At 40.2% G+C, this 19,331-nt stretch overlaps 1 protein-coding gene across 3 annotated transcripts; it reads right to left on the reverse strand.

Moving 5' to 3' along the window:
* Positions 1–1,602: 1,602 nt before the first annotated feature.
* fam135a (family with sequence similarity 135 member A) lies at positions 1,603–18,632 on the reverse strand. Of its 3 annotated transcripts, none has more exons than XM_031303105.2 (21): positions 18,345–18,632; positions 16,486–16,615; positions 14,442–14,521; positions 13,410–13,549; positions 12,119–12,189; positions 11,827–12,000; positions 11,390–11,516; positions 9,655–9,808; positions 8,944–9,021; positions 8,487–8,536; positions 7,036–7,194; positions 6,791–6,864; positions 6,537–6,691; positions 4,494–6,432; positions 4,214–4,374; positions 4,037–4,128; positions 3,804–3,901; positions 3,405–3,556; positions 3,156–3,266; positions 2,940–3,053; positions 1,603–2,732 (listed from the first exon to the last, which is right to left on the reverse strand). In XM_031303105.2, the coding sequence occupies exons 2-21, from the start codon at positions 16,560–16,562 to the stop codon at positions 2,527–2,529; spliced, it is 4,212 nt and encodes a 1,403-aa protein (XP_031158965.1). In that variant the 5' UTR covers positions 16,563–16,615; positions 18,345–18,632; the 3' UTR covers positions 1,603–2,526. The 3 variants fall into 3 exon arrangements, with proteins under 3 accessions (XP_031158965.1, XP_031158974.1, XP_031158993.1); XM_031303114.2 differs by having other exon boundaries at positions 16,486–16,627; XM_031303133.2 differs by lacking the exon at positions 8,944–9,021.
* Between the last annotated feature and the right edge of the window lie 699 nt (positions 18,633–19,331).

The raw sequence follows: 19,331 nt of genomic DNA on the forward strand, positions 1-19,331 counted from the left end.
AGACATGCCCCCCATGTTTTGCGTTGGTATAGCGACCCTGTGCTAATTAGAGGTCCAGAGCACAGTGCTGAGACCGGTTGGGTCTTTATGGTCGGGATCCTTGCTGTTAAAAGAGCGATGAATACTATCAGGTCTGAAAATGAATTAGTTTGCAATTACTGTATCCTGTATTTTGACCAATATGTCTGCTCTGAATCGGAGACCCTTTCTCCGTTTCCAATACAGTATAATCCGCTTTTAAATTAATAAGGTGTACGGCGGTAGGCTTCTCTGAGCGTCAAACCACACCATATGACCAATTAACATATGCATTTGTTATGGTAAATGTATTTCACTCCATGTTAAGTCATTAGGCCCATCTGTATTTTTTCTTATTATGTTGGAATTAAAAGAAGTAGGTATGTTTCTCCTGGACTTTTTATGTATGTTACAGGCTACTGTGTATTATGTAGGCTTAATATTTCAATAAAGACTTGACGGTTCATCATCTTGTGTAAATAAATTCCTTTTTTACCGTCTATGTTCCCTATACACTACCCGCATTTCTTTGCCATCATTAACGTGTTAGCCTCCATCTATAATTTTCGAAACATTCCTGAGATCATGCACAGGCCTACAGTATGTAGAATATTACTAAGGGATATTTTAATACTCAATCATTGATAAGTATTGCACTATACGTTGAAATAGTTGTTGTAGTTCGAATCTAACATGACACTTAACTAGGTTCTAAGCAAAACCATAGATATAGAACATATGAGCAAAACACTGCACAGAAATCCCCACATTTATTGTAGGTCTTTAAAAGAACACGTTACTGGGACGACACTGCCATCTGCAGGGCCATTTGATCAATTGCAAAAAAGAAATCCAAACAAAAGTAGGAGATTAATAATCACAGAAAGAATCACCACCACAATAACAATTCAAACTTTAGAAACAAAGAACTGAATAAACTATTACTGCTACATGTGCTCAATCATAATGAACCCAACCCAAGAGGTGTACATAAGTGTAAATCGAAACTAACTTAAGATCTTGAAATTAATTGCAACAGTGGCTAAAATTAGTTAGCTCATTAATACATTTATAAAATACTTTTTTTTTAATATAAACTGCAGAAAAACTTTCATTCATATGTCAGCTAACATTTTATTAGTAGGTGATATGAAAGGACTTCAGAACTGTTTTCCTGCACTTAGTGTACGAAGCCCTCTGAGATCTAGGCCTGCAGGCTACGAAGCAGGGTTTGGCGTTAACGAGGTAACCAGGTTCCACCCAGGGTTTTGTGTATCACGACGGTGGATCACTTGTTATACCGGGTTAAATCGCTGTGGTAATTTATGCTTAACACCTAACCACGGGAGCAGGTTATGTTGGAGATTAGAGATCAACCGGTGTAAAAGCACCGCCTACTGACCAATCAATAATCGATTAATAACGGCGTCACCGTTCTCAGAAGATACGGTGGAGAGAGAGAGAGAGAGAGAGAGAGAGAGAGAGAGAGAGAGAGAGAGAGAGAGAGAGAGAGAGAGAGATGATCTTGCTTCGTAGTACAGGCCTGGGTGTGGCACATAACAAGAAATAAGTCACATAACCAACTTCATAATATGCATATTTAATGGGAGTATGATGATATATAAACAATTTTCCAAGAAACATTTTTTAATTCCAAGTAATACTTTCCAGTTTTAAACACATAATCACCAAATGATACCAACCAAATACTTTCAATAAAACAAGTTCATATTACCGACATGTGTTTTTGCTGAATCATGGTCCTTACTTAAAACCCCTAATAAAATGTTATGTTGTAGGCAAAGCTTTGTTCTCCCAACACCAGTTTGGGTAAATGTTCAGAATGCTGCAATGGCAAGGGACAGCATAAAGTATTAAGACCAAAGCCAAGGCTGCCATCTGATCAATAATCCTATTTCAAATGCAATCTTTGCCATTAAAAATGATGGAAAATTGTTGATAAAAAAAGCAACTTGTACAAATGATCATTTTCAGTACAAAAGCTTGTAAAATGTAGTTTTGGTGCAAATCAACGCAATGTGTCTTTAAATTGGTGGGAAACATTTGAGATGGTGAGGACAGTATGTGCAGACATGACTTGGGCCAGCTCACCAAAACCGCCATTTCATTTTTGTAGCAGCTACATTTCCAGTTCAGCATCTAATATTAATTGAATAACTTTTTAAAAGTGAATTAAAAGTGAAAACAGAACACATAAATAACACTGAAAATATAGCATATGATGGGGGAATCATTTCCCAAACACAAAAAACAAAACAATTTTTAAAAGATGGCAGTAGAAAAATAAAAATGTCCATATCCACTGTGATTCCAATACAAACATGAAATGAAAGAAATTGTGATTTCGCTCATATGTCTTAAAGTGATTATATGTATTTCAAAACCAAGAGATAATCCAGATACCATAATCAGAATAAGGTTTAGATGCAGTGAGGTATTAGCTCCACATTCCTCTCATCCACCAATATGTTTGATTCTGCCACAGTTCTACTGAAAAAACTTGAGGCCTGCAACAAGAAAGAACTTCTCCAGGAAGATCTCAGAATCAAGGACGGCAATGTGGGCGGCCCGGCCTATAAGGGAATTGGCTGTGTTGGGCAGGGCATGAATGACATCATATCGCACTAGATTACAGTCTTTGTTCTGAAGTACTGGCAGCAGCAGGTTTTCAATCATCTCAGCATACACAGGACCTGGTACAGACAAGAGTGAAACAGGCTCAACAGGGTAAGGTTTGTTCCATTTGATGTTCTTTACGTAATTTAAGCCCCCATGCTAGTATACCAGTGCACAAGTATAAACCTCAGGCCTCTTACGCAGGCTACAGCGTAAGCACTGTATAGAACCCCTGCAGAAGCATAAATCCCGTTTGTAGACAAAAATAGTCAATCCAAACTCACCTGTTTGTTTGTCCTTTAATGCAGTTTTGCACATTTCTATTCGAGCAGAATGATAGGGGACATAGCGATCCTGCAGTGACCCCACCAGCACCACATTCTTGAAAAACTGCAGCCCTTCAATAGCAGATCAACTGAAAAGTTATCTTTACAATCTCATATTTCAAATTTCATATATACAGCCTAAAATGTATTATAAAATAAAAAAGGAAAGCTAACCAGATTTCTTGCTGAGCTTGTAGAGGAAAGTTTGGCGAGGATCAGAGTTATCACGGCACGTCAGCTGCAGGAGTGACCCTGATTTTTTCCACTTCTGCATGAACCAAAGGCCTAGGAACCAACAGTTAACAGTTACATATTAACAGGCTTCGCCACAATGACAGAGTAGAGAGAATACAACCATGGCAACTTGTGTTTAGCTGTGAGTGAAATATCTGAAAATGAGCAGCTAAATGTTTGGAAACGAACCTGTATTGACCAGAGCAGAGCTGTTGTACAATGTGCCGAGGTGAGGTCCACTGAGGGAGAGGAAGGTGTGCAGCCTGCTCAGGTAACATTTGAACCTAGGCCTAGTTAGCACTGAGCGAACGATGAGGTTCCCCAAGGAATGACCCACAAAGCTGCAAATGAAAAATACTTCGACCATAATGACACCAAACAACATTTATAAACTTTTAGAGTGCGACAACATTTAAATAACAGGATGAGTGATAAGGCAGTTGCTACAAGTGATTTTTTTAAACATATTTATTTACTATGCTGTTGAGAACATATAGTAAATTAAAGAGCCGACTGCTACTGCATCACGCAGCAACTATTTTTTTTTAGATAATATACATTACATTTGGGTAGGGTAGAACAGTTTACCTTATCTTTGACACTGTGAGGTTGTATATCTGAATGTACTGGACTATTTCATCCAGCAATCGGTCTGTCATCGACTCAAAGTCAGCAAAAGTGTCATTCTGTGGATGAAAAGAGCATTAAATGAAAAGAAAAGATTATGTTTTGGGGTGTGTTTGATTCACTAAGAGGTGTTACAGCTTCTTAATGCTGATAACAGATGACAGTAGTGTCTTCGTGTGTGCTTATCCACTCACCTGGTTCCTCTCTGACATGAGGAAGTCTATACGAGCACCAGGCAGTCCAAGCTCCAGGTAAGTCTTCACCAGTCTCAGGTCTGCACTGTTACCTGCAAGACATCAATTTGTTTTTGTATACAAATAAATAAAAAACTTTGAAAAAACTAATTGACTCCAGAAGATAAGGTTTCCTACCGTCCAGGCCATGAACGCAGACTATGAGATGGATGCCTTCTTCACAGCTCTCATCTTCCTCCAAGCTAAAGTAGGGCACAGTGGATGCCAGCTCAGGTACTTCACTATACAAGAAGCCCGGCAGCCTTAGCTGTTTCATTTCTTCCTTGGCCTTAATGAACCTGCATAATTAGAATCAAATAGTTGATGAATATTAATCTATAATGTGTGAGACAGGACAATATCTGCATAAAGTATAACATTAAGTGGGATACGAAAAAAATTGTGCAAGATGACTCACGCTTTCATCTGTGGTGTGGGTGCACATTCATACCACCGCAGACTTGAAGAAAAGAGGGTGGAGGGACAGGGAGGTCTTCCCAAGCTATACCCAACACTGCCGGAGGCTAGGTTGGAGCAGATGGGAGCTTTTGATAAATCCTTTGTTTCATGGGGGTAGCCGATACCAAGCTGTTCAAAGAGAAGACCTGTCTCTGAAGCGGCTGCATTCCCAGCCCCACTTTGCTCCTCATCAGCAACACCGTTAACAAAAGCATAGCCATCACCTTCCTCGTAGTAACCATTTTCGATCATGTCTTGCTCGATCTCGTCCTCATCCTCCTCAACCTGTGGTCCAGCGTGGATTCCCAGTGTGATAGCAGATGTTTCTACAGGGCTGATCTCAGACACATCTGTGCTAGAGCATGAGCCAAAGTAGTTCTCTACCATCCCACGTTTTACCAGGTCAGTGCTACTGGTGGCAGAGTTACTGGAAGGGCAGGCAGTATGGGGTTCACTACGGGATTCTTTACCGGCCCCAGAACCAGCTGCTCCCTCTAGTCCAACTTCAGAAATACCTGTTAACTTGGGGTCTGTTTCCAAATCAAAAGAAGGTTGTATAAGTTGGGAATCACCTGCAGCAGGGTCAGGGGTGCAGGCCACGCAGCTGGCAGGTGTGTTACTGATATCCCCAGAGAAGATTACACTCTGCTCCTGCACCAAAACACTGGACTTCCTGCCTCGGACATCAGCTCCACTGGAGCCCCTAGAGGAACCTTCGCCCTCATCATCTGAGGGCAAGGAGTTGATAGAAGTAAGAGAGGACTGGACTCCACTGACTGCACTGGTATTTTCTTGGTAGAGAACTTCTGCTGCCCCACTGGGCTTTTGCACTGAGCTTTGCTGAACAGGCCGTGGTGCAGGAATGAAGGGCCTCTCAGGCTGTGGGGCAGCAACAGCTGATTCAGTGACGCCTAGTCCTGCACAAGCCTGAAGTCCTGGAGCAAGTGGAGTAGCGAAGGAGCTGGGCTCACTTTCAATGCCTGAGTCTGAAAGGCGAGATGAGGCACTGGGGTCTCCTCCATCTGGCAGCCTGATACAACCACCTTTCACCTGTACTGAGACCAGACAGGACTGGCTACGCTGTGCTGCCTCTTTACCTGGCCTTTCAAACACAGAGTCCACTACAAACTGTTTTGAGTCACAGAGGTCTGTCTGGGTGATCTCAGGAATATTACTGCTTAGAGTTCCATCAGTCCGACATGGTAGAAGAACTGTTACTTTGTCACCTTGGTATGGGTCCTTGTTACTTGGTTTTACCTCAATTTGCTTCAGCCCAGCAGACCACTGTGGCAGCTTTTGGCCACCGTGGTCAACTTGCTCATCTTTGTGAAGTGGTTGATTGCATGTAGCAATAACCCCAGTACCTGCCTGAGGATTATTCTGTGTGTCGAAGTTTAAAGGATTTTTGAAAAAACCTTTTTGACAAGCAGCAGTAGTTATATTGTCATCTGGAACAGAATCAACATCACATTGTGCTGATGTGGCACCAGAGTCAAACACTGAATTTGCATTAGTCCTTAAACTACTACTTGAGTCTCTCTGTAGGGTATCTCGTTCCTCTTCTTGGTTTGGGGGAGCTTCCCCTTCCTTGTGCTTTGTGTCACCATAAGGAGCTTTGAGGTTTTTATAGCCCATCAACACTACAGAGTCCTTGGAGCCCTGTCTTATCAGCTTCTTGGAATTCTCAGTCTTTGAATTTTTCTTCAGTTTGACTGACTTGCCTTTGGACTTAGGTGGTAGATCATAGTTGTCTGGCCAGGTGTTATCCACAGGGCCACACCGAGACTCAGGTATGGGGCTGGCTGCTGCACTGCACTCCTTGGAGTTGGGCTTGTCCGTTTTGCTGGACACTGAGCCAGTCCTTGTATTGTGCATGCCCAGCCAGGGTCCATCACGATCTTCCGAATCAAACCAGGTTTAACATAAAAAAGATTTGGTTTAAAAAATTAGTCAATGCTCAATGACTATATATCTAGTTGAGCGGCAATACTGTATTACTGACCTTCAGTGATAGAATCCAGGTATCTATCCTCAAAGATGATCGGCAGGGAGCTAACATCACCATCCAGATCTGCACATTCCACTGGAAGTGGAGGCAAAGACAGGAAGTAGCTGGAGCTTTTGATAGCATTAGTCATCTGCTGGTGACTGTGAGCACTAATATAGAGGGAGAGGGAGGAAAGGAGACGCTAGGAGTCAGCCAGAAAAACAAAAAGAGACAGCGTTTTTCCATACGAACATGCCATTGTAACTTACTGAAGTTCCTGATATGCTAGCGCAGATTGTCTTGGATGTTCGAGACAAAAGAAAGCCTCAGCAAACCGCCTTACCTGTAATAACATCACATTACAGAGTATACGTTCAACATTCAGTCTTGCCCAGAGGTTTGAGTATAGTTTTAGATAAGATAAGATTTTCCAGAACAAAATAGGATTATTGTAATTAGAAGGCAACTAGTCAGATATTTCAATTTGCAGATCATTTAGAAAGTAGGGACTTACTCTTAGGGTGTGGTGCTCCATAGCTAGTAGGGAAGCAACATGCTCCTGCAGGGACACTACCTCTAGGAATTGTCCCCAGAGTGCCATTAGCAGAGAGCAGAGCTGAGCCAGGTTCATATTTACCAGTTCTGCCAGCTCGTCAGGGGACTCTGCTTTCTGCTAAAAGTATAAAGACACAAGTCAGCCACCAGAGGGTTCAAGTGAACACATTTCCCTTACATCAGCATGTTATCATGTAACATATAGTAAAATAAATTCTGACATTTCTTGATCGTCAACAACCAAGTTACTTGGGTCACAAAAAAACACATTATACATTTGCATCACGGACCTTTTAGACACAAAGACACTAGAGTAGAGTCCAGTCACTTTTATGCACTGGTGACAAATAATATTGTCATTAATATCTATATCTATTATAAAACCTGCTTGTTATAATAAAAAAAACTGCATATGAAGTCTCCAAAACAAATGCAAGTTAATGTATTTCCATTCCTGTGTTTGTCTGACCGATTGTCATTGGATATCTAATATATTTGGAAACAACGTGCTATCCACTTAAACATACAAGAGGCACTTGAAAGTGCATGATGTACCACAATCATCTACAGAAATTCCTATCATTCCACAGCTCTACAAAACATTCTCCATCACTCCCAATCTTAAGTGGGCCAACCTATCAGGACTCGAGGACCCAACCGCTAGAGTGGTTAACTCACCTACACAGTTATGAAATGTTAGAGACTTGCTTTAAACTCCATTCTACCAGCTGTAAAAAAAAAAAAAAAAAAAAAAAAAAAAAAGCATCTGAATGCTTGCCAGTCTGCTCACAAATTCACAAATTTTCTAGTGGCACAGAGGATTCAGTGCCATCTCTTCTCCATAATTTGCTGAAACATCAGGTCATCTGGAAACTATAAAGGATTCTCACCACTGGCCTCCAGTTAAGTTTTCTTGTGCAATTCTGTATCAAAATACCTCAGCCTCAATATCCACCAATACTAAATCCCTTGAAGCAATAAACACTTTATTCCCTCCTGTTATCAGAGGACTCCGAGCTCACTCAGCTTATTTATGTTTAGCTCCTCTTATATACAGCAACAGACCCAGTTTGCATACGGTACCACTTGCTCCCACGCTAGATTCACCATTACCTACAAAAACAAACTGTCATATTTATATGCCCTAACCAATCTTACTACTACTTCTATCATTTATAAAATGCAACATGATAGCACTTCACACTCATGCCCTCCAGTCATTGAGAAACATTGATCCAATGAAAGCTTTTTCCCTTTTCCAACTATTTTTATGACCCTCTGCCATTTTTCCAGTTAACCCCTCCTGCCCCACAAACTAAGCAGGCAACAGGCTTTTGCCAGGCCCGTTGCTTCCTATTAAGGTTTTGCAGCATTGCCTACTGAAGAACAATTATCAGAGACAAGTCTTACCTTGATTTGTTCACATAACTCAGCTAGACGGGCCTCTAAGTCGAGTTGTTCTGAGGAGGCAGAGGAACAGCATTACTAAGATTCACTTTTACAATTCATCTATTTAATTATACAGATGTTTTTTTTTTTTTAAAAGAGCATGTAAAGCAGGCAGAATAAGGAAGTGGTGTTAGACAGCACTGGTGTCAGAAAATACTTTTTTATATGACATGACCAGAGACTACAAATTCTACAGAACCCCTGTGTTATGAGACTATTTGACCAATGCCTTGTTATAAAAGGTGGAAAGAAAGATTGAGTACATAATTGAAAAGATGGCGTGACAGCAGTTTAAGTAATGTCTCTGGATAGTAGGACATAGAGATGACATGGTGTTTTCTACAAGAAGGAAACTGGAGTTAAGAGGAAACAAGAGAGAAATGCAGGTTGAGCTGAGGTACTATGGGTCAGGACATACCTATGTAGACGTGTCTTTGACTTCGGGGATAGGGTCTTCTGAGTACTCTCTCATATAGGACTTGCATGCTGGGCTTGGCTAGTAAGATTGCACATATAGGCATATTTAACCTTTTTATTATGTGTTCCTCTGGGATGGGTGAATATCTGTCCACTTGTGTGGGTTAGGTTTGGTGATCCATAGTTACAATGATGAGTTGTGTTTGGGAGCAATTTGGCTTCATTTTACTGGTTAGTAGACCTATCTAATGAGTGCAAGTATGATTTTGTAAGTATAATAACTAAGATGAGTTAAACACAGATTCCTAAATTAACTTAGTGGGTTGCTGGTTGTGGAGTCTGTTTAAAGGGTAGAATATGTCAATGTTTAGGGATCAGGTGAAATGACATGACACAACTCTACAAACTAGCAATGTACAACAAACACTGACACTGAAAAGACAAAACAATAAAAATCCATCCAAAGCAAAACATGAATTAGAAGGTATTGTAATGTATAACCATGAGAATACTTGCTTCTTCTTAGTGCTTGGGAGTTAAGATAATAATAATAATAATAATAATAATAATAATAATAATAATAATAATAATAATAAAGAGTGCAGAGACATATTTGAATTGAAAAGTCTGGGATTAAGGATTTCTTTGCTTTACAACCTGTTGTAACCCCAGCCTCTGATATGAGTTGATGTGAAACCACAGTGCAGTATACCTAGTTCCATACGATGGGAGGAGGGCAGGTCCTTAGTAATAGAGGTGAAGTAGTCAAAGAGGCCCTGGTAGGCTAGCAGAAGATTGGAGCAGAGGCTATGGTGCAGACTAAAGGCATGCTGCAGACAGTGGTCGGACATCAGGAAAGTCTTGCCCTGAGGGAACATGAGGGACACAGAGTTTAGTTTATTTACTTTTCTAAACAATATTACTGCTGTTCTGAATATTTTAAGCTGTTGTAAACCTTTGGTTCGTAGCCACTGCTGTAGGAGAAGACAAACTCTCAGGGCAACATAATCTGTAATGCTTTTGCCAATTTTAAGTTCTGTTTTTGTGAGTAATATGTTCTGCATTAAATCTGCAGTCAATGTTCACAAACACAATTTAGTGAAAAACAGTAGTGTATAGACCTAATCAAAATGTTTGTTTGCAATAACTTCTGGGTAGAAAACTCCTGTGTCAGCATTGAGCAAACAGGGACAAGGAACAACTGTATATACTCTCATCGTGTTCATCTAAAATGCATGTTTGATGCTTTCATATGTCAACACTTAAACAAACGTTAGGTTGAAGACCTATTTACCTGTTGGGCCACAGACTAAAGAAAATTACACCACCCAAATAGCAGTTATTCTGACTGGCGGTGAGATGTTGCTGTTCGTAATACGTTCGATTTGGTTTATCAAAGACATGAGCAAAGCAACACACTACCATAAAATAAGCAGAGCAGAAAATGTCAGATAGGTCGGATCTCCGTGTTTAACTATATATCTTTAAATATCACAGGTATGGCTGAAAATGACAACATAAATAAACAAGTTTGCTGATTTCACATGTCGCCGCAATTCAAATTATGACGGAAGTGATTTTTGCAATAGCCTGACATCACAGTGATTTGGTCTATTTTATGTCAGTGTATTGACAAAGTACATATATGACTCATTACTCAGGTATTACAGTAATCACTACAGTCCTATAGATCACAACAGGTTAACCTGCCAGTTACTTCCAGACATTTATTTTGTGTGCAATATCTAAGCGGTAATGCTTTAAAGTGGCTTCTGCACATATACCTGTAGTGAAATAAATAGTGCATAATGGTGGATGTGTTGTAATTCCCAAGCTGCCCATTAGTGATGCATCAAGGAATGATAGGGGGCATTGCCTCTGTTCTGTCTAAATGACTCTAGTACACTCACACTACCACATCTCAGGGGCAGCTTTAGCTGGCCACCTTTCTCTGTCAGGAGAGGCCAATTACTCCTGGCTAAATCTGACAGCGGTCTAATGAGTTTCCTCTTCATCTCCCATATCTGTCAACAGCTTGACACATCTCCACATGCTTCAAAAGCAATGATTGTAACACACCATTCTACCCGAGGCAAAGAACGGTCAAATCCAAGTCAACACCCATGTCCATGTACTAATCAAAAACCTGTATTATTGGCAGGCAGCCTTGCTTAAACAATACATGTATGGTTGTTTTTATCCTTTCATCTTTATGTCACCCTCATAAAAGGAAGAAATATGAATTCCACAGCATATCCTTGAGTATTATTAGGTTTATGACAACCATTTACTTTTTATCAAGTGCTGAATTTAGCCCTTTGTTATACAGCAAAACGGTGGCATCTTTCAGACTTTCATGACAGCTCAGAAGTTTAGAAGCATCTACAAATTAAAAAAAAGAGAGATTTCCAAAGACATTGTCCACGCTATGCAGGAGGTCCACTTACATCTGGTGATACTTGCTTGACATAACTGCTGCCGAACACCACGTTCTCCAGAGGTGGGATGACAGAGTCTTTGCTCTGTGGTGGAGCGTTGCGGTTAAGCCATGTGGTTTTCACGGGTCGAGGCAAACTAGGTAAACACACAGAGTGCAATCAAAGTCAGCTAATCACCACAGGAACTCAATGGGGCACTTCTAATAAGGCTTTTTCTTCTCATTTACTGTTGTACATGAATGCCAAGTTAAATTGAAGAGCTATGTTGTTTACTTCAACTGTAATGTTAAATTTGTGTGGAGTTTGCAAAAAGGTTTGTGTTGGAATTTACTGCAAATAACAATAGTATATAACACTATGAAGATATATAAAAGAGCTGCAACACTTGTGCATTAATGTATAACTGCATTCAGTGAGTGTTTTCTTGGGTTAGGTAGCAGTCTGACCTGATAAGGGGCTGATGTAGTGCCACTAGGGAGGCATGGATGGCTACAGAGATGACAGACAGGTGGAAGTAGTCAAACATGACATTGACGTGTTGGTGGATGCCTCGCTGAAGGGTAAAGTGCAAACGAAGTGTGCGGCCACTGATATTCTGTAGAGAGCCTGGGTCATCTGGCCTGTGGAAATGAAATAAGGAAGATGGAAAGGAGCATTACTGCCTCATTTGCATAAGAGATGCAAATATCCAATTCACACTGGAATAAGTACAAGCAGTTAAAATGTTGAAACACCTACGTGTAATCACCATCTGTGAAATATAAATCCAAGAAGAGCTGGAAATCCATGTCATTGAGGGACTCTTCCACCTGTGAATATTGAAAAACAGTGATGGATTCAGCCTTACTAAGCCGGATACATTTTGAAGCCTTTAGTTGTTGTAATCCATTACCGTGAGGACACACCAAATGTCAAAAACACTGTAATGTGCCCCATTAGAACAGTTGATGCTGCTTTGGGTTGATAAAAAAACAAACACTTTGTCTCAATTTGAGTGGCATTTTGCAGGAGCATCATGTACTGCTAACCCACAAGTTAAATTGCTGTTGAAGGAATATTGTCCCATTATTCCTGACACACAAAGTTCCACACAAACTCCTTTCTCGATTTATTTTACAAAAACACTATGGGACCCAATATAAAAAGTACCACAGAAAACCACACGCAGAAAACGTGATACCAGGCTATATTCAGTTATCAGACAAACTCATGTAAATTGGATTGGCTTTTATTGTGCATCTACTTTACACAAGTTGGCATCACATATAAAAATATAAAATTGGGACAGAATAATAGACATTTTGGATAGGCCAAGGGTGAAAAAAAAATCCCCTAGTAAAAGCATCACCTCTCTTTCTTAAGGCCCGGACACACCGAGCTGATAATCGGCCGTCGGACAGTCTGGCGAGGTCAGTGACTCAAGTCTGTTCGGTGTGTTCCGTGCCGTCGTCCATCCGAGGGGCCGTCGTGCTTCATTATGGCCGATTTGACATGTATCATCGGTGGGGCGGGCCCTCCCGGCAGTCAGACTCAAATGACTCATCTGAGTGCTAACCCGGAAACGGGGAGCGGAATGAGCGTGACTAGAGTCTCTTAATCTTTTAAACTGACCTTTGTCGATCTGAAATGAAGACAGATTCAGCAACTGCATGGCCTATTTCTCTCTTAAAATGTTTTCAGAAAGACATTTCGGTGAACTATTTTAGTACAATATGAGATCGTATCAAAGAGTATAGAAGTACCTCTATACTCTTTAATCGTATTCTGAACAAGCCGCCATGACAGTTTGTCTTTGAATTTTCGGAGAAACAAGACCCACGTGACGGGTTCGTCCAATCAGCTGCCGGTTTTCATTTTTGGGCGACAATACAGATTAGCGCCGCCTGCTGTTATGGAGACATATTACGTCTCGTCTCTTCGGTGTGTTCCGAGGCATTTTTTTGACAAACTCGGGGAGACTGATCAGTCCAAGTGCCTTTTCTGCCGACGGTTGGCCGTCTGGTTGGTGTGTAAGCAGCTTTAAACGTACCTTCTTCTCATCCAGCAGCATCATCACTTTGAAGAGGAGGACATCGTTGACCACAACCTCTTCATTCTTGTACAGGATTTGGAAAGTTTTGCTGCAGATGACATCATCTTGGACTAAAGCAGGAAACGCCAGATCAGAGCCTAAACAAAAGTCACTAGGATTAAAAGCGTTTATGAAAAATAACAACTGAAGGATTATAGCTAGCCTGTCTGCTTTAGAATGTTTCTGTATTAGCTTTAGAAACACATGCTCTGGTGCTGTGACTAGGCACATAACCACATGTCAGGTGTTGTTACACATGGCTGACAGTTCAAAGACGGAGAGAAATCTAGATGGATTTTAAAATTTCAATTTTAAAATTTTAAATATAAATAAGATTATAAATGAGCCAACCTACAGGTAATGATATTCTTATAACCTGTACCAGGAATGATCTGACAAGGTATAGCTTATTAGGTCTGCATTGAAGATCAAAGTGTGCTGAGGTGCTGTTTCCCCGTCAAAAAATGGAATATAAAACATTTAAGCAGAGGAATTACAGTCTCTTGATGATGCTGTTTATTAATGAAACAAAATAATTGTGTGCTTTGTGTGAAATGAGCCGCGCAGGTCTCTGAACGAGGGGGTGAGGCATAAGCACTAAGCTTTAGAGAAATACTGAGAACAAGGAATGGCCTGTGACATAAGCCAGTGCCCTACCAGTTCCCGGTTAACAAAACAATAAGTAAACCAAACCTGCAATAACAATAACTATGTTCCTTGAAACAGTGCTAATATCTCAGATGAAAATAAAATTCAACTTGCAAGTCTACCTTAAGTTTACCGGGAAATAATCAGCCCTCTGGTAAGAAAAGCAACAGTGTGTTACTTTATGCATACTGCAAGTTACCGAAATATTACTTTAAGGGGTTTAATTGGAGAATTCAGGTGAAGGGGCAGGGCATAGGGTTGACCAAATGGATCCACAAAGGGTCCCAGAATCCTTTCAAAAATACAGAAAAGGTCTCTCTCCATCTTAAAAGATTTATTTACCTCCCGGGTGAAGCAGACTGGTCTCAACTTTGTGTGGGACCCGGGGAGGCACCTTCAGACCGGCACGAATCTGGTAGAACCTGAAAAAGCAGACACATTTTGTATTGGCTTGGTCCAAGCACCATTAGAGGCTCGGTGAAAGGGGAACAAACTGCAGATTAGCCACAAGTGCCTTTACTTGTAAAATGACACTACATCTTTCATAAATAAATAATGAGCACTTTCTTTTGCAGTCAGTCATGTAGTAAAACTGAGGCACTGATGTGCCTGGAGCATAGAGCAGGAGTGGAATCTATATCATATCATTAACGCTGCTGCTGTTAAAAAGAATTTCCAGAATTCATTTTTCCACCTTTAGTTTTCCATGAAACAGAGCAATTCTGTTATTGTCTCGAAATAAACAGCCTTTGTTGTTTTTATTTTGTTTTATTTGATAACATTTGACATACAGTATGCTATATAAGGTGTCCTAAGAAACATGTTAATGATTCAATTAAACACAGATAGCCTTACCACCTTACTGTCTCTGCAGCTCTACAGTAATCAAGACACATATTTAAATTAAGGGAGTCAGAAAAGAGAAGCTCCTCCATACCCGTGCCTTTGTGGTACACTTCACTGCAGCTCTGACAACCTTTTCTTAAAATCATTTAGGTTCTTTACTGGGCACTTTTTGAAACACACCATTTACCCTTGGATCTTTTCCTTCGACATTCAATGTGTCAAAGTGAACCAACCAGCATTTTCACAGAGAAACAGGGAAAAGGTCAACTTAAACAAATATATGAAATAGAATAATCATGCGCTGTTTAGCATATTGTATGTAGGGATGCACGACATATATTGAAAACAGGGCCAATGCCAACAACCGATAATTATAAGTTGTTATCGGTAATTACATGCTGAAGTGGAGACAGTAATGTGCGCGTTTTGAATGCTTTTCACGGTGAAAAAATAAGACACGTCGAAGTAATCAAATTCTTAACACCTCCAATTTTATCACTAATATGAAGAACTGCCATGCAGAAGTTCACAAACAACAATAAGCAGCAAGCTTCTAGCTAGCAGCCTAAATGCACACAGCAGCAGCTGCAGCCCACAGCAGTAAGCAGTAATGTTATAGCTGTGAACATAGCCGTGCAGTCTGTGTACAGTTTATCTGTCGGTAACTAAAAATGCTACCATGATACACATCTCTTTCCGGCACAAAGCTTCTTAGGAGCCCCCCCCGGAAAGCTCAAGTACCTTTCCCATTTCCTAGTGTAGACTTCCAATCTGGAATGATCCAAACTTTTTCACAGATCTGAGTTAAACTGGACTTCATTAACTTATACACTAACAACTAGCTACAAAATAATAAAAGAAGCCTAAAACACTGTTAGTTACTTCAACTTTACAGATCAGAAAACATATAGAGCTTGGTTGTTACAGTTTTACGCACTGGCGTACACATAATTTATTCTCCCCCAAGTAAAATAATTTGCCTATTTTTCAGGGGTGAATGTCTATGTCTACATTTGTAAAATCATACATTTATGGTATAATCAAATCTCATCTGTCTTGTTTAATGTCTGTATCTACAACAAATTAGAGTAATAGGGTAAAAGTAGTACAGGAGAGACTTGGTGTTCTCTTCTGTGAAATAAAAAAAGATGTGTATACAGTATATCAGTATCGGCCAAAAAGGAGTTTGAAAATATTGGCATATTGAATATCGGCCAAAATCCAATATCGTGCATCCCTAATTCTATGCCATCTGTACAAAGGGCATTTTCTAATCACCCTCGAGGTCTAACCAAGATTGCCAACTGTCCCAGATTGGTTGGGACACTCACAGAATACATCCTGGTTCCCTTCTACCACAAGCTGCAAACCAAAGCTTGTTCATGTCCATTCAAAGCATACCATCACAGCAGACTTTTTAATCAGCAAGGTAAACTTGTCTGTAATATATGTTTGGAAAATACATTTCTTTGGTAAAGCATTAACGAATTGCCACCTGCTGCAGAATATTGGTATGTAGCGACAATGAGCCAGTACTCACCCTCTTTGGAACAGGTCCACATTGTAGAACTTGTGGAGCTCCACAGAGAACTCCACTGTGGCCTGGACTTCAGTCATCTTGGTCTCTACAGGCAGAGGTGCCTTACATCACCTGGGATACACCTGTGGGCCTACAGGTTAAACTAATCAAATTAACAATTTTAGCTCAAGGACTCTTTTTTAAAGCTAAAGCAAACATGTGGTTTCTTTCCACTGGGTTAAATACAGTATGTATACTAGAGAAATACTAGTAAATAGAAGATTACAACTAAAATGATCCCCCAAATTAAAGCCGAGGCACAGTAGTAATACAGTCACAAGATCAAGTTTGAGAATATGTAAGACTTTGGTGATGGGGAATTATTAATACAGTAGGGAATGAGGTCTACATTTTGCATAGGAGGCATCCCGTCCTCTGGGCCTAATTGGTTAACAGCCCTGACAATTATAGCATTAGTATGACAGGGTAAGGGAAAATGCTATGAATAACATTGCAAATATAGGCCTGAAATACAATATCAATACATCTGGTAGTGTTAGAAATAGACATCCTTGCAGACACAGACATCCTTGTCATTTAATGCAAACATGTTAAGCTAAAAATGTATTAAGACCTAGGCATAATAAAATAAAAAGACCATATAGTTGTTTTTGGCTGTAGTGGGGCAAAATAAAACTGGCAAAAACAATCATAGAGACGGCCCCTAAATTAGTCATGTATGAAATGAATAAATCATCCATTGGGAGACAACAGGTCATTGTGATCATGCCAGTGAAAACCAATATGAGAGACAAATGGCCACCATCATTTTGATCTGGTTGAAACAGACGCCTGACGCAGAGCAAGTAGTAGGTTAATATCAAAATATGCATCCCTTCCTGGAAGAAGTAATCTTTAAAAGCTGTCAATTAAAAACAAAATTAAACTGGGCACAACACAGAGGACATAGGAGGACACCATTAGTCAATGAATAAATTGGCTGTTCCTGAGACATTTATGTTTTAACTTAGGTGTAAATACCATATACTGTATAATACCCTATACTAAAACCTTGAAATAGCTACTCTGTCATTATTTTACTGAAATTGACACACATTATTAGTTTGACAGACAATTTGGGATCCCGGATGTAACCTGGCACTTAAGACAATTAAAATCGACAAAACACCTCGGAGAAAGGAAAATTAAAACATCTACGTCAGCTAACATTAGTCGTATTAAAAATATATATGACAAGGCCTTAAGATACATCGGCTTATGGTTTGTTCTTTAAAAAAAAAGAAAAAAAAAGAGGGGAACCTTTATGTCACCAGCAAAAAAAAATAAATAACTGATACAGATCAGTTTAGGAACAGCTGTTAAAGTTATGAAGGTTTTGATGCCATTACTTGAGTTAGTGAGGCGATAAAAGGTCCCTGGCTAGAGGGCAGAATTTCGACAAGGGTATCTTTTTGGTTACAGGTGGGGAGCTCACAAAAGGTCCAGAACGATCCAACAAACACATAACATAACATACTTACAAACTCTTACTTGATAGCCAGTTAGCTAACGGTAACAGTTAGCGTAACATTAGCTACCCACCAAGCTGTTTTCACCTAACATTAGCCGCAAGTGGCTATTTATTTTCCCAGGATGGCGAAGGCATATCTCGCCCTCTGCCTCTGATTGGCTTACCCTGACATTCTTACCCTAACCCTAACCAACCCCACTCTTCTTGCCTAAATCTAACCAACCCAACCAGAGCAGGCAACGAGTACTAGCCAATCAGAGGGAGAGTAGGGCGGGTCAAGCCTGCCCCATGCCTTCGCCATCATAGGAAAAACTAAATTGGCTAGCCGTAAAGGCAAGCAGCTACTCACCATTGCGTTGGCAAGCTAACTTTAGCTAACCAACGTTAGCTCCCCCTTCAGTCCTCTCGTCGTCCTTTCACTGTGAGTTGTTGACAGAAAGCACTACTGTGCTGAATATTTCACTTCCTAGTCAGGCTAACGTTAAAGGAGAAAAGCCCTTAAAATGATACACAGTGTAGACTGTTCATGTATCTCCCTGAACAGCGCAGTCTGCTTGCCATCGAGCTAACTGTGCTCAATCTGAAGAGAGCTGACACAGTCACAGAGCCAGCGCTGCTCCACCTGCGCGCTTACGAACATTTAACTGCGCGCTTACTGCACATACCAAAGGCGCAGTTGACGCACATGCAAAATCGGCACCTGTAAATGGAACATTCAAGAGTTGGATACAATAATAATAAAAAGAAGAAGAATGATATTATTATTGTTATTATTATTATGCCATCCCAATTACGCTGGCAAACATATATAGTTATGCCTTTTTGCATTTTTTGGTGGAGCGTTTTTCAAAATACTTGGACGTATTCACAAATTATTTGAAATGAATGGGTTGGCTTAACGCAACCTGCCAACAAAAGTGGACTTCATATTTTCTACAGTTTTCTTATTTCCTTGCAATAGCATTTCCAAATTATCAAACCAAATTCCCTGTAAAAAACCAGGGTTTCCTGGTAATAAACATAATGCATTTCCATGGATTTTGGATGTTATCACGAACATTAAAAATACAAGTCATCCACATTATTTCAGGAATTGCCTCCTTAAAAAAAGGGAGAAATCTATTTCTGCCTCTTGGTCTGACAGAACAAACACTTCTCAAATTGCTTCTTAGTCAGCGTTTCTTGATTTTCAGTTTGGACTGCACTGGAAACAATGCAGTCTGAATACTGTGCAACCATAGAGATCACAGAGAATGTAGAGCCCAAAAGTGCTGGGAAAATAAAGCCACTGCAGGGTAACATTATCTTTTTCAAAGCTTAATGTACTTGGTATTAC

Source organism: Sander lucioperca, chromosome 15, assembly GCF_008315115.2.
Source record: "Sander lucioperca isolate FBNREF2018 chromosome 15, SLUC_FBN_1.2, whole genome shotgun sequence".
NCBI lineage: Eukaryota > Metazoa > Chordata > Actinopteri > Perciformes > Percidae > Sander > Sander lucioperca.